This window comes from Ranitomeya imitator, chromosome 4, assembly GCF_032444005.1.
Source record: "Ranitomeya imitator isolate aRanImi1 chromosome 4, aRanImi1.pri, whole genome shotgun sequence".
In the NCBI taxonomy this organism is placed as follows: domain Eukaryota; kingdom Metazoa; phylum Chordata; class Amphibia; order Anura; family Dendrobatidae; genus Ranitomeya; species Ranitomeya imitator.
In genome coordinates, this window is record NC_091285.1 from 687,834,039 (window position 1) to 687,860,628 (window position 26,590).

Sequence of the window (26,590 nt, forward strand, 5' to 3'; positions counted from 1 at the left end):
GGAGAGGGAGGACCCCACTGACCATAAGAGCTTACACTCTACAGGAGAGAGAGAGGACCCCACTGACCATAAGAGCTTACACTCTACAGGAGAGGGAGGACCCCACTGACTATAAGAGCTTACACTCTACAAGAGAGAGAGGACCCCGCTGACCATAAGAGCTTACACTCTACAGGAGAGAGAGGACCCCACTGACCATAAGAGCTTACACTTTACCGGAGAGAGAGAACCCCACTGACCATAAGAGTTTACACTCTACAGGAGAGAGAGAACCCCACTGACCATAAGAGTTTACACTCTACAGGAGAGAGAGAACCCCACTGACCATAAGAGTTTACACTCTACAGGAGAGAGAGGACTCCGCTGACCATAAGAGCTTACACTCTACAGGAGAGAGAGGACTCCGCTGACCATAAGAGCTTATACTTTACCGGAGAAAGAGGACCCCACTGACCATAAGAGCTTACACTCTACAGGAGAGAGAGGACCCCACTGACCATAAGAGCTTACACTATACAGGAGAGAGAGGACCCCACTGACCATAAGAGCTTACACTCTACAGGAGAGAGAGGACCCCACTGACCATAAGAGCTTACACTCTACAGGAAAGAGAGGACCTCACTGACCATAAGAGCTTACACTCTACAGGAAAGAGAGGACCTCACTGACCATAAGAGCTTACACTCTACAGGAGAGAGAGGACCCCACTGACCATAAGAGCTTACACCATAACTCAGCCATACAAAATGGGCTCCACTGGGAACTGGTGATCTGCGATGGTCCACATACTGACCACCACTGTACAAGGTGTGATAATCAGCTAGATATCATAGCTACAGGTCATAATTGAAAAAGACATTAGCCTTCTCTGTGTGGCTTCAGCAGTGTGGGAAACAATGCCGGACAAGTTTATGGGTATTTTTTGCAATTTGTCTCTTCAGAGCATTATAGGACTAGAACTCTAGTTCCACCTAAAGGAAGTAGCAATCCTACAAGTCAATGTCAACCTTTAATGAGCCTTGTCACATGACTACATGACTTAGGATAAAAGACAAAACAAGAACATCAATTTGCAGACACTGTGTTTCGGGGTACTGCCCCTCGTCAGCGCAAAGTGTGAGATCTGGTTTGGCTGTGTGAGAGGTGTCTGATAGGGATCCAAGGGATATCGTTTCTACTTGCGGAGAGTGACATGTCAAGCATGTCGAGATGAGGAGACTTAAAGCCGCAATGCTCCTCTGGGAAATATGCAAAATTATCTCTTTAGGGAGGAAGAGGACTAGAACTCTAGTGCCACCATTAGGAAGTAGCAATCCTAGAAGTCAATGTTGACCCTTTAACGAGCCTTGTCACATGACTTAGGATTAAAGCCAAACCAGAATCTCAATTTGCAAACAGTGTGTTTCGGGCTACTGCTAACTAGAGTTCATATTTCCCAGAGGAGCATTGCGGCTTGAAAGTCTCCTCATCTCGACATGCTTGACATGTCACTTGCCGCAAGGAGAAACTATACTACTTGGATCTGGGTATTTTTTACAAGCTGCAAATTGAATCTGAAAATGTTTGAATTTGCACAAAACTATGAATTTCAGGAAATTCTATTTTATTATTATTATTATTATTATTATTATTATTTACTTATTTATATAGCACCATTAATTCCATGGTGCTGTACATGAGAAGGGGTTACATCAAAATACAATTATCACTTACAGTAAACAAACTAACAATGACAGACTGGTACAGAGGGGCGAGGACCCTGCCCTTGCGGGATTACATTCTAGAGGATTATGGGGAAGGAGACAGTAGGTCTCCTTCCCCATTCCCTCCTCTTCTCCATTCTATTCAAACTCGATCGTCCAGGGATTGATCTGCTTATCTATTCTGGGATCCAATCATAATATTAATGTTGTGTAAGAGAAAGAATGTTACTTACTTGAGAAATATCTAGGGAGAGATGCTTGAAGGGGTGAATATAATCAGACAGGAGTGAGTGATACTTTTCCCAAATTTCAAATGGAAAGATGAATTGTGACAGTATATAAATAAGCCTTTTTCTGTTAAAATCCTAATTTGTTCCACTGATCATGATGACTAAACTAGTCCTGGTCATACCCTCAAATCAATACTTATAGTGCCATGCTAGAGTGTTTTAGAAAAGGAAATGTGCATGGTAGATCTATCATAGTTAGTAAGGCCGAAAAAAGACATTTGTCCATCCAGTTCAGCCTATATTTCATCATAATAAATCCCCAGATCTACGTCCTTCTACAGAACCTAATAATTGTATGATACAATATTGTTCTGCTCCAGGAAGACATCCAGGCCTCTCTTGAACCCCTCGACTGAGTTCGCCATCACCACCTCCTCAGGCAAGCAATTCCAGATTCTCACTGCCCTAACAGTAAAGAATCCTCTTCTATGTTGGTGGAAAAACCTTCTATCCTCCAGACGCAAAGAATGCCCCCTTGTGCCCGTCACCTTCCTTGGTATAAACAGATCCTCAGCGAGATATTTGTATTGTCCCCTTATATACTTATACATGGTTATTAGATCGCCCCTCAGTCGCCTTTTTTCTAGATTAAATAATCCTAATTTCGCTAATCTATCTGGGTATTGTAGTTCTCCCATCCCCTTTATTAATTTTGTTGCCCTCCTTTGTACTCTCTCTAGTTCCATTATATCCTTCCTGAGCACCGGTGCCCAAAACTGGACACAGTACTCCATGTGCGGTCTAACTAGGGATTTGTACAGAGGCAGTATAATGCTCTCATCATGTGTATCCATATATCCATATATCCAGAGGGATATAAAGAATGTAGATACAGATAATACAGATATATGCAAAAAATAACTTACAACCTTCTACATTTTACTCCATTAGACTTGAAGCTCGATCCTACCAGATCATGCAGGCCTTTATATTCACAGTGGAGGAGATCAATAAAAATCCAGATCTTTTTCCCAATATCACTCTGGGATTCCAAATTTATGACACTTGTACAGTTGTGAGAAGAGCAGCAGAAGGCACCTTGTGGATGTTATCGGGACGGGAACCAAGTGTCCCAAATTATAATTGTGGTGAAGGAACACTGGCTGGGATTGTTGGTGATTCTGGGTCTACATGCTCAATCCTCATGGCTGACATATTGAGTTTATACAGGTATCCGCAGGTAGGTGAACATTGTCATACTTTATTGAGGAGTAGTTTATCCCTCAGAATTATTCTTCCTAGCCTAAATAAGTCCTTGTCCTCCTTTCCTCACCACATGTACCTAAGTCCACATATCCCCTTTCCTCACCACATGTTGTATTTAAGCTACTATAAGCTTTTCACCTCTAAGATTTTATCTGAACTTGCTTGAGTTGACTCACACATACTGAAAGGGCCACATGACAGCCTACATGTAACAAGAATCAAGATTTGTCAGGTCACATTTTTCCATTGTCCAACTGTATAGATTTGTTTATTCCATATGATGAATATTTCTGGTTAAGCAATCACTATGGCCACTATATTGATCCAAACAGGACAAAACAAAATCCTGATGGCCCACAAGTATGAGAAGGCTACATTGTATTTGTTAATACATTTGTTTTTGTTCCTTTCATCTACAGATAAGTTATTTTGCTACCAGTCCGCTCCTCAGCAATCGGAACTTGTTCCCCTCATTTTTCCGCACAGTACCAAGTGACATGTTCCAAACTAGAGGTCTAGCTGAGCTAATCTTGTACTTTGGTTGGACATGGGTCGGGTTACTGGCTTCCGATAATGATTATGGTCAAATTGGTATTCAGATAGTAAAGCAAGAAATAGTCGAAGCTGGAGCTTGTGTGGCCTTCATTGAGAATATCATGACTGGACAACCCAACAGTGGTGCTCCACATATCATTAATGTAATCAAAAACTCATCAGCCAAGGTGGTGCTAGTCTTGTCTGCAGATGCTGATTTCATGCCTGTGGTGGAAGAGTTCGTCAGAGAAAACATAACTGGGAAAATCTGGATAGCCAGCGAAGCATGGTCAACTTCTATCCTTCTCAAAAAAGAAAAGTTCCAACCAGTCTTGATGGGTAGTATAGGTTTTGCTATTCACTGGGGGCAGATGGACGGATTTGAAGAACATCTAAACAATTTACACCCCTCAAAGTTTCCTAGTGATCACTTTTTACTTGAGTTTTGGGAGAAGACATTTTCTTGCAAGTGGACCAATATCTATACTAAAGCTGATGACATGCTCAACCATACCATCAATGAATGTATCGGGGATGAAAAATTAGAAAGTGCCATGGCTAGCGTGGACCTTAGCATAACATTTAATGTCTACACAGCAGTTTATGCCTTTGCATGGGCTATACATAACTTGCTACAATGTAAACCAGGAAAGGGACCTTTCCTTAATGGTACTTGTGCCAACATCTCATCCTTACATCCTTGGCAGGTAAAGAAGTTTCATATTTATGTTTGTGACTTCTAACGATTTCTGAGCTCGAGCAGATGAGCACCGATGAGTTCTCACAATGGTGTCTTGTCATTCTAGAAGGTAGATAAATAACAGTTAAACCCAATCTTTGGTATGTGGGGAGACATAAAAGGATTTGCATAAAATAAGTAGACAGCAATATTTTACATTACATGCCACATAGTAAGTGGAAGACATCTTATAGATAATGGCCGAACAATGTTACGGCATCTATGTCACCCAGCTCTCCGATACCCAGGAGAGCCAGAAATTCCTGTGTTTTCCATGAGAGAGATGTTGCCAAACATCTTTGGCCGCAGCATATCTTTTGAGAACTTAAATATCATCGGTCCCAAAATCAGATATGCTGGATGCTTAACTCCACCATCAATCATCTGTCGGGGGCACCCATACACATTAGACTGTCAGACAAACATGTTGATATCAGGAGGCTCAGCCAACATTAGTCTAATGTGTAAGGGGGCTTTCAGACATTTTCCATTGGCATATAGCAGATTCAAGTTGTGCCTCCAGGATATGTGTAAGCATTAGAGACTCCAGCAGAGACTTCTGACTCAGTGGGATGGAGAATAGGTCAGGTAATCCTCTCGTAATGTAGAGTGCTCGCAGTAGACAACATTTGCATGAGCTCTTCTCTCTGGTACTTCCTCGAAGAGAAGATGATCTCAGGCTTTAAAAATGTTGCAATTGATGAATTAGAAAATAAATGTATTAATCCTTTGTATTTCTTCAGCTTCTTCATTATATTAAAACTGTAGATTTTGAGACTAAAGACAAAACTCAAATATTTTTTGACGATAGAGGGGATCCTCCAGCCCTCTACCACATTGTAAACTGGCAGCCAAGCCCGACTGGTTCCATGGAGCAGAAGATAGTGGGAAGTTATGATTCCAGATTGTCTAAAGAAAATCGAATGAAAATTAACATTGCAGATATTATATGGAATACAGAGGTAGGACATTATATTCTGCACTGGTTTAATTCCACATGCAAGTAGATTGGGACGAGGATGTGGGAGATTTGGCAAGTGGAGAGACAGTGTGCTTATGTATATGTACTGAGTAAGTTATATATACTCGTATATATATTTATGGGTTAGGGATAGAGATAGGGAGATATAGTGATAGAGTAAGGTTTAGTATTAATGAAGGGTTATTTAGGAGTTAGAACAATGGGGGGGACTGTAGAGTAGGATATTAGATTGAGTTAGGGTCAGAACTGGTTTCAGTCAGAGTAGTGTCAGTTGAGAAAGGGGGCAGGGGCAGAGTGTTTCCCTGAGGTAATCAGTCAGAAGAGTTGAGCATAGCTGCCAAGTTGTGAGAGGAACGAGTCTGTGAGGAGAAGCTCAAGAGTCCAGGCCCTATGGGAGGTATGAGACAAGAGGTGGAGAGGATCAGCGCAGCATGAGAGAGAGAGAGCAGCTGGGTTAAATGATAAATCCCGGAACATCCAAGACCTACGGTCTGACAAGGATTGGCAGTGACATCCATTAGTTTTGCCTAAGGTGGGGAAAGTGGACGGGGAGCATCAGGAAGAAGCTAGCATGGCTACTCAGGGAGGATACAGTATGGGAGCGATAAATGGCAGGAAGGACCAGGGACAGTTCAGGGAAAGGAATGTCCTTGAAGTATGAAGATTACGGTGCCATGTCTGTGATAAAACCGGACGGGCACAGTAAAGCTGTTTTATTAAAAATGAACTTGAACTTGGACCTTCATTGTGTGGTGCTGAAGAACTCTGGAATGCAGCAATCTGAGGAAAACTTGATTTCACAAGTGAGTGACTGGCAATGCACACACATTACTCAGACTGGACAAGATGTTTATGTAGCAGAGTGCCAAGTTGTGGAAATACAAAAGACCCTCGGCATGACTACCAGCCTGGTCCCCGTAACGCAGTTTCAATGCATCATCACGTGTCCATCATGCCATTACGTTGTGTGAGGCAGTGAGGGGAATCATATATGAGGGTCATTATGTGTCCCCCAGGATGTGCATAGAAGCATATTGAACCTGCTGGAGAGCATTGTAATTACAGCCATGCATGTGGTTCCAATTCAAAATAAAGGAGAGAGTGGATTTGATAAAACTATTTGACCAAGTCAGATTTAGGAAAACCCGACATGGCCTTTTTGGTTTTTGGAGAGATCTGCAGGATGGTAGTGGGACGGATCTCTCCCTCCACTCCAGGTCTTGTCCACAAAACCCAATTAAACTTTATAAGTTCAGGAAGCTATTTTCAGACAGGTTTGTGTGAGTCTGAACTCAGGCCAAAGAAGACAAAGGTATTGATGCACCCACGAAGGATACAGTGGTGTAGTCGCTAGAGATGAGCGAATATACTCGTTACTCAAGATTTTTCGAGGACGCTCGGGTGACCTCCGAGTATTTGTAAGTGCTCAGAGATTTTGTTTTCATTGAGGCAGCTGAATGATTTACATCTGTTAGCCAGCTTGATTACATGTGGGGGGATTCCCTAGCAACCAGGCAACCCCCACATGCACTTATGCTGGGTAGTAGTGCAGCGCCCCAGAGATCTGGTCGTTGCAGTATGACACTCTGCCACTAAGGGGAGTGATGGTACGTCTGATGGCACTAAAGGAGTTCTGACCAGGTATCAACAACACACATGACACTTCACACTCTGGCCACCAGGGGGAGTGGTTCTATCTAGTAGGCCACTCTTCACACTCTGGTAAAACTGGGAGTTGGACAGGAAGTTAGACAGAAAGAGCCCGGGAGAGTTCGGGAGAGGACCTGTCATGGGTGGGATCCTGACAGCGGTCTAGAAAGAGAACAGATCGTTACGGAGCCGCGCCTGCACTACCTTGCGGCGGTATTCTAAGAAAGGACACGAAGCGAAGTTGATTGTGGAGAAGTGAGAAGCGGGATCACAGTGTAAAGGAGATAGAGCCAGTAGGAGTCGTGCCGTGACACCAAGGCAACATCCTTCTGAGGCGCATAGCGGTGGCCGGAGCACCGAGAAAGTAAGAGACTTTACGCATTACTTCAACACGGCAGGACAGTTAATTATAGGTTGGCTGTGTCACCTAAATCACCTAAGCAGACAAGGGAGGCAACTGTGGGAGAGGGGCGTCTCTAGGGTCCCAGAATAACTCCAGGCCTACCCGTCATACGGGTGCGTCCTAACCATATCATCTGGGGGATGAAGAGAAAAAGAAAGAACAACGAACACAGACACAACAGTTGTGAGGACTATCCCGTGGTGCTCAGCAGGGAAGGACTACAACACACAGGCGCTAGTGGGTAGGCACTGATTTCCACCTGCAAAGGAAACTCTGGATGTGCCTTCGGACCAGCCGGTCTCAGCCAGCCCTGTTAGCAGTGCTCTGGATTGCAGATCCCAAAGCCTTCAGTAAAGAGGTAAAGAGACTGCAACCCTGTGTCCTTGTTATTCATCGCGTCTTGCACCACGCATCACACCATCACCTTTCATTGGGCGACCCTTAGCAGGGTCACGGACCGGGTCTAGCCACCGTGACGACCCCAATACAGAGACTGAGGGGTCCGGTATCGAGGATTCGTGGCCCTGTGTCTGGGGGCGCTCCAGTAACTGTAAATCATTCAACTGCGGCGATGAAAACTAAATCTCCAAGCACTTAAAAATACTTGGAGGTCACCCGAGCATGCTCGGGAAATCTCGAGTAACAAGTATATTCGCACATCACTAGTAGTCGCCCATGGCAAGGGACTGCTACGGACGCTCTGGCTGAGAACCGGAGAATAAAAGTTCTGGATTTATTTTGTAAGTTTGAAAATAAGTTGAAATTTCTTGGGTCACTGACTCATTGCTGCACGGACACAAAAAGCCGCTGCTTTACAGTTGTAATAGAGTCTACTGGCTCCTGCAGCTTCTCTTTCTACATTTTCTCTATAGGTTTTAGGTAGACAGTTATCTGAATTGTATGGCAAATTTTAGAGTTAATTTAGTCCCTAAATTTGGTTTCCCAACTTAAATGGCGTCCTGGGCACCTGCCTGTTGTGTTTAATGAGTCTTTAATATATTGTTCTCCAGTTTTCAATGTGTCAATGTCCATATGGTGAATTCTTATATTTAGACTCCTCAATCAACATGCAGTCCAAGTTGTCCTTTAGGAACCAGAAAGGCAACAATTCCAGAAAAGCCAGCATGCTGCTTCAAATGTGTCCAGTGCCCAAAAGGAGAGATTGCAAATGTCACAGGTACCATACATACAGTCATAAGGTATCATGTATCCTATATGTTGAATTTACAAACAATTTGACCCCCATGTTCTTGTCTAGATGCTGTGGAGTGCCAAAAATGCTCTTGGGATACTTGGCCGAATACCCAGCAGGACTTGTGCTTACCAAGAACCGTTGAATTTCTCTCCTATGATGAAGCCATGGGTATCAGCTTGGCAGCCCTGTCTATTGTTTCATCTATCACCCCCATTGGAGCTCTAGGCATCTTTATTAGTTACAACACAACACCGATCGTCCGAGCCAATAACTGGTCCCTTAGTTGTCTTCTCCTCGTTGCCTTGTTTTTCTGCTTCCTCAGTTCATTAGCTTTCATTGGATATCCACATCCTGAGAAGTGCATGCTGCGACAAGTAGCATTTGGCTTGGCTTTTACTTTCTGCATCTCTTGTGTCTTGGCCAAAACTATAACAGTGGTAATTGCTTTCAAGGCCACCAAGCCTGGGACTAGATTGCGACGATGGACTGGGGGAAAGTTGTCCTACTCTGTTATTGTGATTTGTGTTCTCCTCCAGATATCTGTCTGTGTGACTTGGCTTTCTTCCTCTCCTCCATTTCCCGAGTATGACACCCAGACTCCTTCTAGCATTATCGTTCTTAACTGTAATGAGGGGTCTCCTTTTGCATTTTGGGTTATGTTGGGGTATTTGGGTCTTTTGGCCACTGTCAGCTTCATTGTGGCCTTTTTAGCTAGAAGACTTCCTGACAGTTTCAATGAGGCAAAGTACATTACATTTAGCATGTTGGCCTTCCTTTGTGTCTGGATTTCCTTCATTCCAGCAACTCTCAGTTCCCGCGGGAAGTACACAGTGGCCATGGAAATCTTCGCCATCCTTTCCTCCAGTTGGGCCATAGTTGTTTGTATATTTTTACCCAAATGTTTCATCATATGGTTTCGACCTCATTTGAATGTGAGGCAAAATCTGATTAGAAACGTGTTTGACCAAAGTAGGACATCCGAGTTTTATCCTTGACCTGAGCCATATGTGATCACTTCACTTATACCATCAAACGTTACTAAACATTGCTTAAAAACATACAAAAAAATCATCTAAAACTGAGTGATTCTAATACAAATGTGTCTAAAAGTGTGGTTATCTTACTTATTCTATACACTGTGAACAGCGCCATTGCATTTGGCGCTTAAAATTATCACACCCCTTCTAGAATGTCAGAATAAAAGTGCTTATACCCGTTGGATGGTAATTAAGGCCTCAATACACATTGGACTAACATCATATGAATAAGCCCATATTGATGGGTTTGGCTAAGAGTCTTATGTGAATGGAGACCCTAGACTAATGATTATTATCAGAAGAGATAAGGATCCAGATTGCTAAGGTTTAAAATACAGATATTTTTTTTCTGTAATAGATAAGCTGCTGCTAAAGATGCCTGACAGTGGCTCTCACAGAGCGCACAGAAGTAACATAGTAGCATAGTTATTAAGGTTGAAGGAAGACTTTAAGTCCATCTAGTTCACCCCATAGCCTAACCTAACAAGCCCTAACATGTTGATCCAAAGGAAGGCAAAAAACCCATGTGGCAAAGAGTAAGCTCCACCTTAGGGAAAAAATTCCTTCCCGACTCCACATACGGCAATCAGACTAGTTCCCTGGATCAACGCCCTATCTAGGAATCTAGTGTATATACCCTGTAACATTATACTTTTCCAGAAACGTATCCAGTCCCCTCTTAAATTTAAGTAATGAATCCCTCATTACAACAACATACAGCAGAGAGTTCCATAGTCTCACTGCTCTTACAGTAAAGAATCCGCGTCTGTTATTATGCTTAAACCTTTTTTCCTCCAACCGCAGAGGATGCCCCCTTGTCCCTGTTTCAGGTCTATGATTAAAAAGATCATCAGAAAGGTCTTTGTACTGTCCCCTCATATATTTATACATTAACATAAGATCACCCCTTAGTCTTCATTTTTCCAAACTAAATAGCCCCAAGTGTAATAACCTATCTTGGTATTGCAGACCCCCCAGTCTTCTAATAACCTTGGTCGCTCTTCTCTGCACCCGCTCCAGTTCAGCTATGTCTTTCTTATACACCAGAGACCAGAACTGTGCACAGTATTCTAAGTGTGGTCGAACTAATGACTTGTATAGAGGTAAAATTATGTTCTCCTCATGAGCATCTATGCCTCTTTTAATGCATCCCATTATTTTATTTGCCTTTGTAGCAGCTGCCTGACACTGGCCACTGAATTTAAGTTTGTCATCCACCCATACACCCAGGTCTTTTTCATTGACGGTTTTGCCCAGAGTTTTAGAATTAAGCGCATAGTTATACATCTTATTACTTCTACCCAAGTGCATGACCTTACATTTATCCCCATTAAAGCTCATTTGCCATTTATCAGCCCAAGCTTCTAGTTTACATAAATCATCCTGTAATATAAAATTGTCCTCCTCTGTATTGATTACCCTGCAGAGTTTAGTGTCACCTGCAAATATTGAAATTCTGCTCTGAATGCCCCCTACAAGGTCATTAATAAATATGTTAAAAAGAAGAGGGCCCAATACTGACCCCTGTGTTACCCCACTGCTAACCGCTACCCAGTCCGAGTGTGCTCCATTAATAACCACCCTTTGTTTCCTATCCCTGAGCCAGCTCTCAACCCACTTGCACATATTTTCCCCTATCCCCATTATTCTCATTTTATGTATCAACCTTTTGTGTGGCACCGTATCAAAAGCTTTTGAAAAGTCCATATACACTACGTCCACTGGGTTCCCTTGGTCCAATCTAGAACTTACCTCTTCATAGAAACTGATCAAATTAGTCTGACATGAACGGTCCCTAGTAAACCCGTGCTGATACTGGGTCATGAGGTTATTCCTCTTCAGATACTCCAGTATAGCGTCCCTTAGAATGCCCTCCAGGATTTTACCCACAGTAGAGGTTAAGCTTACTGGCCTATAGTTTCCCAGTTCAGTTTTTGTTCCCTTTTTGAATATTGGCACCACATTTGCTATACGCCAGTCCTGTGGCACAGACCCTGTTATTATGGAGTCTTTAAAGATTAAAAATAATGGTCTATCAATGACTGTACTTAATTCCTGCAGTACTCGAGGGTGTATCCCATCCGGGCCCAGAGATTTGTCAATTTTAGTGATTTTTAGACGCCGCCGCACTTCCTGCTGGGTTAAGCAGGTGACATTTCACGGGGAATTTCTATCACTAGACATTTTGTCTGCCATGGGATTTTCTTGTGTAAATACTGATGAAAAAAAGTCATTTAGCATATTGGCTTTTTCCTCATCCTCATCCACCATCTCACCCAGACTATTTTTAAGGGGGCCAACACTATCATTTTTTAGTTTCTTACTATTTATGTAGTTAAAGAATATTTTGGGATTATTTTTACTCTCTCTGGCAATGAGTCTCTCTGTCTCAATCTTTGCTGCCTTGATTTGCTTTTTTACAGAATTTATTTAATTTTCTGTATTTATTTAATGCCTCATCACTACCTACTTCCTTTAATTCTCTAAATGCTTTCTTTTTTGTCACTTATTGCGCCCCTTACAGCTCTATTTATCCATATTGGTTTTCTCCAGGGTGGATAAAAATCAATGATTTTTAAAAAAAAATCAAAAAAATCGGATTTTTTTTATTTAAATCGGATTTTTTTTATTTAAATCGGATTTTTTTTATTTAAATCGGATTTTTTTCAATAAACTGCTTTTTGAGGAAAATATTTTACCATCCAAAGGTTCTTCCATCATGAGATAAAGCTGAGTTGTTTAACTCAGTAGAATAAAGGCTGTATATGTGTAACATTCACAATGCCATGCTCTTCCAGAGGTTTCTGTAGGATTAGTGGGCAGTTTCTCTCCTATATTATCACAGACGCTCACTTTACTTACGCAGTTCTCAAAACTGAATTTGATTCCGCAGAGGTCCCAGCCTCTTCTTCACGGCATGACTCATCTTCATCACCGCACTTCTCATGATGTTGCCTCATTCGCGCCACCAGGCCTTGCATCTCTTTGTTGCATCGTTTGCATTTTGCACGCATGCCTGCCTTACCGATAGGCGAAGGAGCTTCATTAAAATATTCCCAAACTGGGTCTCTTTTACGGCCTGCTGCCATTATAAGGAAAGAATGTAATAAACCTCAGATCGTACACACAAACAGATCCAGACTTGTCTGTCTGTGGCTATGCTGCAGTATTGTGCTCAAAGTTTCACTTTCATTTTCTTGTCTGCTTGCCCTTCCTCCTCCTCACACTTAGATTCACATTCTTCTTGTGTTGTGCAGATCTATTCCACTCCAAACAATCAGAAACATATTGTCTAACTTCTTGGACTTGGCACTGAAAGGGTTGATTCTGTATTCATAGGTTTATAGAACAATAGGATTAAGGTCTTTTTCTCAACTCTGTTCATGTTGTAACATTTTTGCCGTGAAGAAGAGGCTGGGACCTCTGCGGAGTCAAATTCAGTTAGGTAGAAACTTTGATTTAAATCACTGATTTAAATCAAGCCTTACTGACTAGTGATTTAAATCGTGATTTAAATCAGTTAGATTTAAATCAAATCCACCCTGGTTTTCTCCTATTCCTAGTATGTTTATTCCCATACGGTATATACTGTGCACAGGTCCTATCCAGGATGCTAATAAACGTTTCCCATTTTCTTTGTTTATTTTTGTGTCTCAGGATATCGTCCCAGTTAATTGCACCAAGATCCTCTCTCATCCGTTGGAAATTTGCCCTCCTGAATTTAGTGTCCTTGTAACCCCTCTATTACACATCTTATTAAAGGATACACGAAAACTTATTATTTTGTGATCACTATTCCCCAAGTGACCCCCAACCCTTATGTTTGATATGCGGTATGGCCTGTTGGTTAATATTAGGTCTAGCAGTGCCCCCCTTCTTGTTGGGTCCTGAACCAGTTGTGAAAGGTAATTGTCTCTCATAGTTGTCAAAAACCGATTACCTTTGCTGGAACTGCAGATTTCTGTTCCCCAATCTATTTCAAGGTAGTTGAAGTCCCCCATAATAATGACTTCCCCTTGAGTTGCAGCTTCATCTATTTGCTTTATGAGGATATTCTCCGTTGCTTCCATTATTTTTGGAGACTTATACCAAACCCCTATCAGTAATTTATTATTTTTTCCCCCTCCCCATATCTCCACCCACAGGGATTCTACATTTTCATTAAATTCACCTATATTATCACGCAGGATGGGTTTTAAGGATGATTTTACATATAGACACACATCTCCCCCTCGCTTATCCGTTCGGTCATTTCTGAACAGACTATAACCCTGCAAGTTAACAGCCCAGTCATGGCTCTCATCCAGCCATGTTTCAGATATCCCCACCATGTCACAATTATGCTCCAACAACATTAATTGTAATTGGTCCATTTTGTTGGCGAGGCTTCTGGCATTAGTATACGAGCGCTTCTGTGTTTGGAAGAATTTGGCAGTTAGCTGCTGGCTAATCGGTCAAAATATTGTTCGGCTGACAGCTGTCTAAGGTGTTTGTTGACCTTAATGAAATACTTATTCATCTGACAACATTTGACATGAATACAGCACCAGAGCCACCATCAGTACATGAATACATCACTAGAACCACAATCAGTAGATGAAAACAGCACCAGAACCACCATCAGTACATGAATACATCACTAGAACCACAATCAGCAGATGAAAACAGCACCAGAACACTATCAGTACTGGAATACATATACATAACCACCTGCAGTCAATCAAAAATCATGATTGCCCATTGTATTTGTAACTTTTATCCAAGTACCGTAAAGCCAAGATCTTTTCTCATTCAATCAGCTTACAAAATTACAGTTGTATTACAATGCCCTGTGAATAAAATATCCTACATACTGTGCCCCAAATAAGGTCTACGCTGTGCCTTTGAATAAATGGTAGCCCCTCACTGTGCTGCACAAATAGTGACCCCCTCACTATTTCTCATGGTACATAGCTGTTGTGAATTCTGTGGCCAAGCTCCCTCCTGTGGTCGAGAGTGGTACTTTGGCTGGTTCTGTCTATGAGCTTCCTTTGGTGGATGAGAGTGGTACTGCGGCTTCTGAGTTTCCTTCCTCAGGTGATGAGGTTAAGTCGTTAGGTGCTGCTCTATTTAACGCCACCTGGTGCTTTGATCCTGGCCTCCAGTCAATGTTCTAGTATTGGTCTTGCTTCCTCCTGGATCGTTCCTGTGGCCTGTCTATCCTGCATAAGCTAAGTTTTGCTTGTGTTGTTTTTGTTTGCTATTTTTTCTGTCCAGCTTGCTATATTGGTTTTTCTTGCTTGCTGGAAGCTCTGTGACGCAGAGGGAGCACCTCCGTACCGTTAGTCGGTGCGGAGGGTCTTTTTGCCCCTCTGCGTGGTTGTTTGTAGGTTTTTGTGTTGACCGCAAAGCTATCTTTCCTATCCTCGGTCTATTCAGTAAGTCGGGCCTCACTTTGCTAAATCTATTTCATCTCTGTGTTTGTATTTTCATCTTACTCACAGTCATTATATGTGGGGGTCTGCCTTTTCCTTTGGGGAATTTCTCTGAGGCAAGGTAGGCTTATTTTTCTATCTTCAGGGCTAGTTAGTTTCTCAGGCTGTGCCGAGTTGCATAGGGAGCGTTAGGCGCAATCCACGGCTACCTCTAGTGTGGTGTGTTAGGATTAGGGATTGCGGTCAGCAGAGTTCCCACGTCTCAGAGCTCGTCCTTTGTTTTTGGTAATTGTCAGGTCACTTTGTGTGCTCTGTACTTCTATGTCCATTGTGATTCTGAATTACCTGTTCATAACACATAGCCTCCACAATTTTCTCTTCTAAAGAATATTGCCTTCACGTTGTCCTCCCTCATGTACTTTGTGCTTCATTTTGCCGCTTATGAATTATAACCAACCACATCATCCTCCTTTACAAATTTTGGATTCTACACTGTCCATAATTCATGGACTTATCACGAACACGCTGTTTCCTGTCAATATTGCGCCCCTTCTCACTATGGTGCACTGTCTCCACACTAAGGCTACTTTCACACTAGCGTCGTGCACTGCACGTCGCTATGCTTCGTTTTGTAGAAAAAACGCATCCTGCAAAAGTGCTTGCAGGATGCGTTTTTTCTCCATTGACTTGCATTAGCGTTACAACCGTGCAACGGTGGCGCCGTGTTGTGGCGGACCGTCGGCTGCAAAAAACGTTACATGTAACATTTTTTGTTGCCGACGGTCCGCCATTTCCGACCGCGCATGCGTGGCTGGATCTCCGCCTCCACCTCCCAGCACCTCACAATGGGGCAGCGGATGTGGTGGAAAAATGCATCCACTGCCCCCGTTGTGCGGCGCATTCACTGCTAGCATCAGGACGTCGGCCCGACGTACTGCGACGGGCCGAGTACGATGCTAGTGTGAAAGTAGCCTAAGCCTCCCCATACTGTGCTTTCATTCTGTCCCTCCCGTGTTTACTGTCCCTTATATTGTTTCCTCACACTATATACTGCCTTCACAATCTGGGCGCTCACACTACATACTGTCCAACCATATTGTGCCCTTATGCAATATAGTTTCTCCCTGTTCAGTAAGTTCACTTTCTATACTGATTCCTCAATACTGTGCCCTCTTCCTTTATATTGATTTCCATATAGTGTCCTCACTCTCTATACCGACCTTCAATACTGTACCATCACTCTCTAGACTGATCCCCCCTACTGTGCCCTCATCCTCTATACTGATGCCACCATAGTTGTGTTCTCATTCTCTATCCTGAACTCCATATTTTGCTTTTACATTCTATACTGACTTCCCACCAAGCTGTACCCTCCCTCTTTATACTGACCTCCCCAAAATTGTGCCCTCACTCTCTTTACTGAATCCCCCCATACTGTGCCCTCACCACCAATACTGCCCCCATACCGTGCCTCGTGCTCTATTTCTACCCCCATACTGTGAATTCACTCTCTATACTGATATTGTAGATTGTGAGCCTTCGCGGGCAGGGTCCTCACTCCTCCTGTACCAGTTGTGACTTGTATTGTTCAAGATTATTGTACTTGTTTTTATTATGTATACCCCTCCTCACATGTAAAGCGCCATGGAATAAATGGCACTATAATAATAAATAATAATAATAGTGAATCCCAATACTGTACCCAGCTCACTATACTGACCTCCCCATACTATGCCCTCAGTCCCTATACTGTTGCCCCCATATAGTGCCCTCATCCTCTTTGCTGATCCCTATACTGTGCCCTTACTCTCTATACTCACCCACAGATAGTGTCCTCACTCTATGCTGAGTCTAGTCTAGTGGGTACAGTTTTGCTCCATACAAGTGTATGGAGCAAGGGCGTGACTGTCTAGTGGGTGTGACCATCCAGTTAGAGTGGTCATCTAGTGGGTGCAGTCTCGCTCAATGCACTTGTAATGGAGCAAGGCCGTGCACACTAGACGGTCTCTGCTCGGGTGTATGTATATGGCATACATCGCCACTGCTTCAGTTCAGAAACCAGCGAATCCTTGCAGCAATTGGTGCGTGCGTGGAGGGGAGTCAAAAGTCTGTCTGCAATCACACAGAGTACCTTATTTTAGACCGGACAACCCCTTTAAAATTTCATATTTGATCTAATATTTTCCAATCTCATATGCAATGTTTTGAGAAAACTGTGTTATTGGTAGTATACAAAGAAAGATATATAAGGAGTACATAAGGAGGGCAGGGTCCTCCCTCCTTATGTACTCGTGTGCCTTGTTATCTGCTCATGTTTAATGTATTTGTCTATATTTGCCCCGTATTCACATGTAAAGCGCCATGGAATAAATGGCGCTATAAAAATGTATAATAATAATAAAAGATATAATATCCTCCCAAGACCTCCTACTCTCCACCACACTTATTCATTCCTCACACAAGCACCTCTAAGATTTCTCCCGAATATATCACCCATCCTCTGGAATTCCACACCTCAACACGTCCGATTATCCATCACCCTCGGATCCTTCAGATGGAACCTGAAAACCCATTTCTTCAGGAAAGCCTACAGCCTGCAATAACCATTCTGCTGTCTCACCACCACCAGAGCTGCCGCCTCACCACCACCAGAGCTGCTGCCTCACCACCACCAGAGCTGCTGCCTCACCACCACCAGAGCTGCTGCCTCACCACCACCAGAGCTGCTGCCTCACCACCATCATATCTGCTGCCTTACCACCACCAGAGCTGTTGCCTCACCACCACCAGAGCTGCTGCCTCACCACCACCAGAGCTGCCGCCTCACCACCACCAGAGCTGCTGCCTCACCACCATCATATCTGCTGCCTTACCACCACCAGAGCTGTTGCCTCACCACCACCAGAGCTGTTGCCTCACCACCACCAGAGCTGCTGCCTCACCACCACCAGAGCTGCCGCCTCACCACCACCAGAGCTGCTGCCTCACCACCACCAGAGCTGCCGCCTCACCACCACCAGAGCTGCTGCCTCACCACCATCATATCTGCTGCCTTACCACCACCAGAGCTGTTGCCTCACCACCACCAGAGCTGCTGCCTCACCACCACCAGAGCTGCCGCCTCACCACCACCAGAGCTGCTGCCTCACCACCATCATATCTGCTGCCTTACCACCACCAGAGCTGTTGCCTCACCACCACCAGAGCTGCCGCCTCACCACCACCAGAGCTGCTGCCTCACCAACATCATATCTGCTGCCTTACCACCACCAGAGCTGTTGCCTCACCACCACCAGAGCTGCTGCCTCACCACCACCAGAGCTGCCGCCTCACCACCACCAGAGCTGCTGCCTCACCACCATCATATCTGCTGCCTTACCACCACCAGAGCTGTTGCCTCACCACCACCAGAGCTGCTGCCTCACCACCATCATATCTGCTGCCTTACCACCACCAGAGCTGTTGCCTCACCACCACCAGAGCTGCTGCCTCACCACCACCAGAGCTGCCGCCTCACCACCACCAGAGCTGCTGCCTCACCACCATCATATCTGCTGCCTTACCACCACCAGAGCTGTTGCCTCACCACCACCAGAGCTGCCGCCTCACCACCACCAGAGCTGCTGCCTCACCAACATCATATCTGCTGCCTTACCACCACCAGAGCTGTTGCCTCACCACCACCAGAGCTGCTGCCTCACCACCACCAGAGCTGCCGCCTCACCACCACCAGAGCTGCTGCCTCACCACCATCATATCTGCTGCCTTACCACCACCAGAGCTGTTGCCTCACCACCACCAGAGCTGCTGCCTCACCACCACCAGAGCTGCTGCCTCACCACCACCAGAGCTGCTGCCTCACCACCACCAGAGCTGCTGCACTCCCGACCTTCTTTCTCTCCCCTCTGTACCGGTCTGTCATTGTAAATTTGTTTGCTGTAAATGATATCTATAACTCTGTATGTAACCCCTTTCTCATGTACAGCACCATGGAATTAATGAAATAATAATAATAATAGCTAACAAAATCTCAGAACATGTTTGTGAGCAGAGGACAGCTGATGGGAATTTCCAATGGGAACTACATTTGTCCGTAAATGGTATAACAATCTTGCTCACATGATAATAAACATAATTGCTGAAGCTTACAACAGTGTGGACTTCTTTTCTGCAAGTGCTCGTGATTGAGAGGGCCGAGTCCCTCAATTTGGCTTCACTGGTGATCGCATAATCTGACTTACTTTAAGTCAAGACACACAGCTATAACATGAGCTCCATCAGCAACATGAGGAAATTGAGCAACATGAGGAACATGAGGAACACGAGGAACATGAGCAATATGAGGAACATGAGCACCATCAGCAACATGAGGAAATTGAGCAACATGAGGAACTCGAGGAACATGAGCAACATGAGAAATATGAGCAATATGAGTACCATCAGCAACATGAGGAACATAAGAAACATGAGCAACATGAGCAACATGAGAAACACCAGCAACATGAGAAACATGAGCAACATGAGCACCAAGAGCAACATGAGGAACATGAAAAACATGAGGAACATAAGAAACATGAGCAACATGAGCCTGCCAATGCATGTCTGGGCAGGGAGTTGAGTGGAGTTCCACTGACCCCAAAAGTGCTAGCACACGCGGAGGTTCATTTGAGTCTTAAAGATGCAAATACTAATTAATGCATCGTGCCTGCCCAACTCCGATACCTAGTGGAAAATATGGGTCTGACTGGGAGTACAATTGGATGCGGCGTGCTCATGGAAATTCTTTATATCCTATGTCTTGCAGTTTACTTTCATCATATTGACATTGTTCAGATCCAAGTCAATGTCATCACGAAGTTTCACATCATTAAAGGTTTAATTAGCGCTACATACGATGTTGACATTGATGTGGATAGGGATCTGGTTCAAAACAATCACTGAATTCTATTACCAGAGCTCAGTAGAGGAAAAGTTCTACTGAGGCCCCCATCATGTTAGATTCAGGCTGCCGATGTCACCCATATAGTTGGGATCGGCCAACAGGTTAATTTGTATTTGTTATTTGGTCCTCCAGATGCTCCCTTGTCAGACAATGTTTACAGAGAGAAGGATTGCAGAGGATGAATCTTTTGTTTGCCACAGAGATAAGTTGCTACCAGAAGAGTTTCTTAGAGAACACAGGAGCATTTAGCTGAACTGAATGTCAGGAGAGGAGTCAGGAGAGATAGCTATTGTTCGAACAATCATTTGGCCAGCAGTTATCTATAGGTGGCCTTCAGTGATCTGGTGCCATCTTTCATTTTACTATCGCCAATTCCATTTTTTTTTAAATGCCTCTGTCATAAATAAGGCTAATAAGTACATGCAGTATAAAACTAATTGGTTTCTGTTAATGGAAACTTCTACTTTTTTGTTTCCTGAATCAAAAAATCATCAGATTTTGAGTGAGACTCATGTAAGGCATTACAGTGCCTACACGAAGGGGCATTGGTAACAGTCCTAGCTAGACCCTTGTGCCTGTATAAGAGGGTGGTGCTGTTATGGACAGTAAGGAACATGCTGTCACTTTAAGAGTCTGCACCCCATTGTCTGGTGTGATGGAATGTTCTGCTCTCGCCTGCAATAGATTGTGTGAATTAGCTGGACTTTCCAGATGGCAGGGGTGGAGCCTGAACAGCCTGTGTGGGCTGAAGCTGCTGCAGAGAGAACTTTGTGCTGTGTTCTGCAAGAGAGGACCCACAGCCTGTAACGGAGTGGACTTGTGAAATTCGACAGACTTTTCCAGGTGCAGCAAGAGTGGCTGTCCTGTGTGAGTTTGAGAAGCCACGAAGATACTGAGAAAGGGTTTACAGTTTCCAGGAGCACCTCCAGGACCCAGAAGCAAGGAGAAGACCACGTTTCAAGGAGCTGGCAGAAAGCCGTGAGCACCACCGTACTAGACTGTTGGGGGCCCTCCAGGACTGGATCTGAGTCCCCAACATCACCGTGAGTTTGTTCCTGTTTTATGCACATGTTAGGGCCTAGTGTAGGCTTCAGTAGTCAGTACACGGGAGCCGTGTGGCCTGCTTAGTAAAGGCCACGGTGTTGTGAATTCTGTTGTCAAGCTCCCTCCTGTGGTCATGAATGGTACTTCGGCTGGTTCTGTCCATGGGCTTCCTCTGGTGGTTGTGAGTGGGGCTGCGGCTTCTGAGTTTCCTTCCACAGGTGACGAGGTTAATTCGTTAGCTGACTGCTCTATTTAACTCCACTTAGATCATTGCTCCATGCCACCTGTCAATGTTCCTGTATTGGTCTAGTTCACTCCTGGATCGTTCTTGTGACCTGTCTTCCCAGCAGAAGCTAAGTTCCTGCTTGTTTTTCTCTGGTTTGCTATTTTTCTGTCCAGCTTGCTATTTTGATTTTTGTCTTGCTTGCTGGAAGCTCTGGGACGCAGAGGGAGCGCCTCCGCACCGTGAGTCGGTGCGGAGGGTCTTTTTGCACCCTCTGCGTGGTCTTTTTGTAGTTTTTTGTGCTGACCGCAAAGCTACCTTTCCTATCCTCTGTCTGTTCAGTAAGTCGGGCCTCACTTTGCTAAATCTATTTCATCTCTGTATTTGTAATTTTCATCTTTACTCACAGTCATTATATGTGGGGGGCTGCCTTTTCCTTTGGGGAATTTCTCTGAGGCAAGGTAGGCTTTATTTTTCTATCTTTAGGGCTAGCTAGTTCCTTAGGCTGTGTCGAGTTGCATAGGGAGCGTTAGGAGCAATCCACAGCTATTTCTAGTGTGTGTGATAGGATTAGGGATTGCGGTCAGCACAAAAAAACTACAAAAAGACCATGCAGAGGGCGCAAAAAGACCCTCCGCACCGACTCACGGTGCGGAGGCGCTCCCTCTGCATCCCAGAGCTTCCAGCAAGCAAGACAAAAATCAAAATAGCATGCTGGACAGAAAAATAGCAAACCAGAGAAAAACAAGCAGGAACTTAGCTTCTGCTGGGAAGACAGGTCACAAGAACGATCCAGGAGTGAACTAGACCAATACAGGAATATTGACAGGTGGCATGGAGCAATGATCTAAGTGGAGTTAAATAGAGCAGTCAGCTAACGAATTAACCTCGTCACCTGTGGAAGGAAACTCAGAAGCCGCAGCCCCACTCACAGCCACCAGAGGAAGCCCATGGACAGAACCAGCCGAAGTACCATTCATGACCACAGGAGGGAGCTTGACAACAGAATTCAAAACACCAGGGAGGTTGTACGTAGAGTAGCATCATTATTTGTTTATTGTTTGCATTTACTTGTGTGACGTATGTTGATTCTGAAATAGTTGGAGCACCGTGCTATTTTACAGACAAGCTAAAAAGTATAACTCTTGTAAATTATCTTTTGCCATTGCATAGCCTGTTTGCATCTTCCTCATCCACGTCATTCCTTGCCTTCCAAAAAATCTACCCTTTGTTGTTTGCACCTCATCTTGTGTATGGTAGTCTTCCTGCACCGTGGTGGTCCCCAGGCCATCGCTTCACCTGAAGGAGCCAAATGTTCATTTGGCTTTGTAAGACACCAGGATTATAAATGACACTGATAGGCAGGGGGTGTTAGAGATTTTGTTTTGATACCCAGGAGCTTCAGGTTAGGCATCTACTCATAGTCATTCAGTTTTCCAGAAACCATGAATTCCCTCGTTTTCTCTCCCATCTACTGCCGTTACATCCAGAAACAAGTGGGCTACAAATGAAGGGAACGCAGATAACCTGTATCATTATCATTGAAAGGCAACTGCCCATTCGGACACAGTCATTTGCACATGCCGAAAGCACATTTTTAAATCATTTCTGAATGTTCAACCTAAGGCAACATCATGTCCGAAAGTAGAATATCAATGGCTGTTCTCCTTACCCTGCGTAATGTGTCCATAAAATTATAGACAACTGAATAATACCATTTTTTCATGGACGTGTATCAATTGTGGCCATACCCATTAAGCAGTGCTTCCTAAGTTGCCCTATGTCCCTAGTTTATCTCTGAAGTTCCTGAAATTGGAGGTGTCACTGAGACTGACTGATCAAAAAGGGTCCTCTATCAAGATAACACTTGGATCAGGTTGTCACCACTGCGGATTGAATATTGCAAACAATGACAGACTATTCAGGGGCTTTGCTTAAAATTTAGTATTTAGCACTTAGATTCTTAATTTTACACCTCTGGTCCTGTGTGTAAAGAAGTGTCCATTAGAATGAAAGACCGTCCATTGACTTCAGTGGACATTGATGGATCTGGTGCCACTTTTTAATGGATTCCTTATGTTGATCCTAATCATCATAAACAAAAGTCTACTATGATTTTCATGTGTTAGTGACAGTAAGTGGTGAGGCCTAGAAATTATTCACTACTTTAACTGATTTTTTGATTTTTATATTTTTCATTAAAGGGAACCTGTCACCCCAAAATCGAAGGTGAGCTAAGCCCACCAGCATCAGGGGCTTATCTACAGCATTCTGGAATGCATTCTGGAATGCTGTAGATAAGCTACCGATGTATCCTGAAAGGTGAGAAAAAGAGGTTAGATTATAGTCACCCAGGGGCGGTTCCGGTACGATAGGCGTCGCGGTCCGGTCCGGGGCCTCCCATCTTCTTACGATGACGTCCTCTTCTTGTCTTCACGCTGCGGCTCTAGCGCAGGCGCACTTTGTCTGCCCTGTTGAAGGCAGAGCAAAGTACTGCAGTGCGCAGGCGCCGGGAAAGGTCAGAGAGGCCCAGCACCTGCAGTACTTTGCTCTTCCCTCAACAGGGCAGACAAAGTACGCCTGCACCGGAGCCACAGCGTGAAGACAAGAAGAGGATGTCATCTGATGAAGATGGGAGGTGCCAGAACGGACCGCGACACCCATAGGACCGGACCGGGACCGCACCTGGGTGAGTATAATCTAACCTCTTTTTCTCATCTTTTAGGATACATCGGTGGCTTATCTACAGCATTCCAGAATGTTTGCTGTGTCAGTATTTATATAATAATAAAATTGTTTCATATATTTTTTACATCGGAGTGTGCACATCTTTTGGGTAGTCTTTTTCTTTGCTTTCTGGTTCCTCCGGAGCAAATAACAACTATTTGGTAGGTGTCCCAGACTGCCACTAATCACAAGAACCGGGCCCATGTGAATGAAGCAGTATTCTATCATCTGGACCAGGGCCGGCTCCAGGTTTTTGTGAGACTGGGGCGAAAGAGTCTCAGTGGCCCCTTTAACACATTCCACGATTCATGATGCACAGATACAGCAGAGAAATATAGATATAGTACAATGCCAAACATTTCATTGACTTCTTACAATACATGAGAAATGTCAATAGCTCGGAAACCGGACAGTATAGTTCTCCATACAGTATTATGGGCACGACATAGTGCTCCATATAATATAATGGCCCCATACATTGCTCCATACAGAATAATTAGCCCCATACAGAATATTGAGCCCCATACATTGTGTCATACAGAATAATGGACCCCATATAATTCTCCATACTAATTCTCCATACAGCGTAATGAGCCCCATACTGTATATTGCTCCATTCAGTATAATGGACCCCATGTATTGATCCATATAGGATAATGAACCCCATATTTTGCTCCATACAGAATAATGTGTTAGGTGTCGAGTTCCCACCGCTGCACAGGGGGAATCTCGAACCATGTCTACGGTCTCCCATTCTCCTTCAGCCACAGTGGAACCTGCTCAGCAGAGACATCGGTCCCAGCGTCTGGCTCAGCCTGATACTGTGTGAAAGGTTACTGCTGCCTTTCCAGGCTCTGGAGGACCTCTCATTAGAGGTCGGGGGTCACATGCTCAGGCCCTGTAGCAGCTCCCATTGGTCCACCAGGAAGGTCCTGAAAGAGCTGCAGTGGATACTATACCACTCTATATATATATATGTGGTTTGAGGCTGTAGCTTTGGGACTGTACACTCAGGCAGGCAGCTAGCGTCAGTGGGGGGCAATTAGCCTTGGCTTAGCATCTGTCTCCTTCATGTGTGCGGTTAGCACAGAAGAGTTCCACAGCAAGCACAACCCTTAGTTAGGGTAATGGTTTTGTGTACAGTGCAACTCTGTGAGTCAACAGAGATCGCTTCCAGTTCACATGGGTGAAGCTTAACCCACGTGTGAGCTCAGAGGATATCGGCCGTTACTTTGCAGCAGATATCCCTACACGGTGGACCCCGGGCTGCGAACGCACCTTGTAGCATCCTATCTATACTCGGTGCGTTCCGCTAGCCCAATGGACCCCATATATTGCTCCACACAGAATAATGGACCCCACATATTGCTCCATACAGAATAATGGACCCCATAAATTGCTCTATACAGAATACACCTATTAGAAGCCTAAATTCAAGGCACTTCCATTAATGAACGGATAAATCTTATAAGGACAAGGAAGCTTATGCTAATTAAAAACAAATATATTTTATTAAATCAAGAAAAGATTAAAAACCTTTAGAAAAATAAGTAATTCAAGGGAAATACAAATGCAAAATAAGCTGCCTGCACTAGTAATATACTGAAGCCTAAAAATTGGAAGTATCAGGAAGTATACAGTAACATACAATAATATGAATTCAAATAATTTCAGTTAATATAGTGTAATAGCAAAATGCAGGGGAATTACAGAGACCGGGGTCGTAGTCAAAACTGCATGAAGAAAAATTATAAAAAGATCCAAAGGTTCATATGCATATCCACTGATGTATAACAATTTATATCACAAGATGGCAGTATGAAGATAATAGTGATAATTGTGAAAGTCTGGTGCCCTCAGACTATTTGTAGCAACCATATATAAATAAGGATAAAAAATAAATAAAGTGCATTTGTATAGGGCACAATGATCCAGTGTGACCAAGTGATCAGGTAGACAGTAATGTCTCCTATATAAAACATTGGACACTACAGAAATATATATGTGCAAAGCGCAAAATGTAAAGTGTCTCTAGTGCATTAGGATAGACAGCTACCCCCCAGGATGAAGCATCACGCGAAACGCGCGTCGGGGCTCAGCGCTGCACTGCCAGGTAATATACATTGTCTAACCTAATGCACTAGAGACACTTTAATGTTTTGTGCTTTGCACATACAGTCATGGCCAAAAGTATTAACACCCCTGCAATTCTGTCAGATAATACTCAGTTTCTTCCTGAAAATGATTGCAATCACAAATTCTTTGGTATTATTATCTTCATTTAAGTTGTCTTAAATTAAAAAACACAAAGTAGAATGAAGCAAAAAGCAAAACATTGATCTTTTCACAGAAAACTCCAAAAATGGGCGAGACAAAAGTATTGGCACCCTCAGCCTAATACTTGGTTGCACAACCTTTAGCCAAAATAACTGCGACCAACCGCTTCCGGTAACCATCAATGAGTTTCTTACAATGCTCTGCTGGAATTTTAGACCATTCTT

The 26,590-nt window shown here is 43.9% G+C and overlaps 1 protein-coding gene across 1 annotated transcript; it reads left to right on the forward strand.

Annotated features, from left to right (window-relative positions):
* The first annotated feature begins 6,062 nt into the window (after positions 1-6,062).
* LOC138674714 (vomeronasal type-2 receptor 26-like) lies at positions 6,063-9,721 on the forward strand. The gene is made up of 3 exons (XM_069762531.1): positions 6,063-6,257; positions 8,561-8,684; positions 8,766-9,721. Exons 1-3 carry the CDS (start codon positions 6,063-6,065, stop codon positions 9,695-9,697), a joined length of 1,251 nt encoding a protein of 416 aa, XP_069618632.1. The 3' UTR covers positions 9,698-9,721.
* The last annotated feature ends 16,869 nt before the right edge of the window (positions 9,722-26,590 follow it).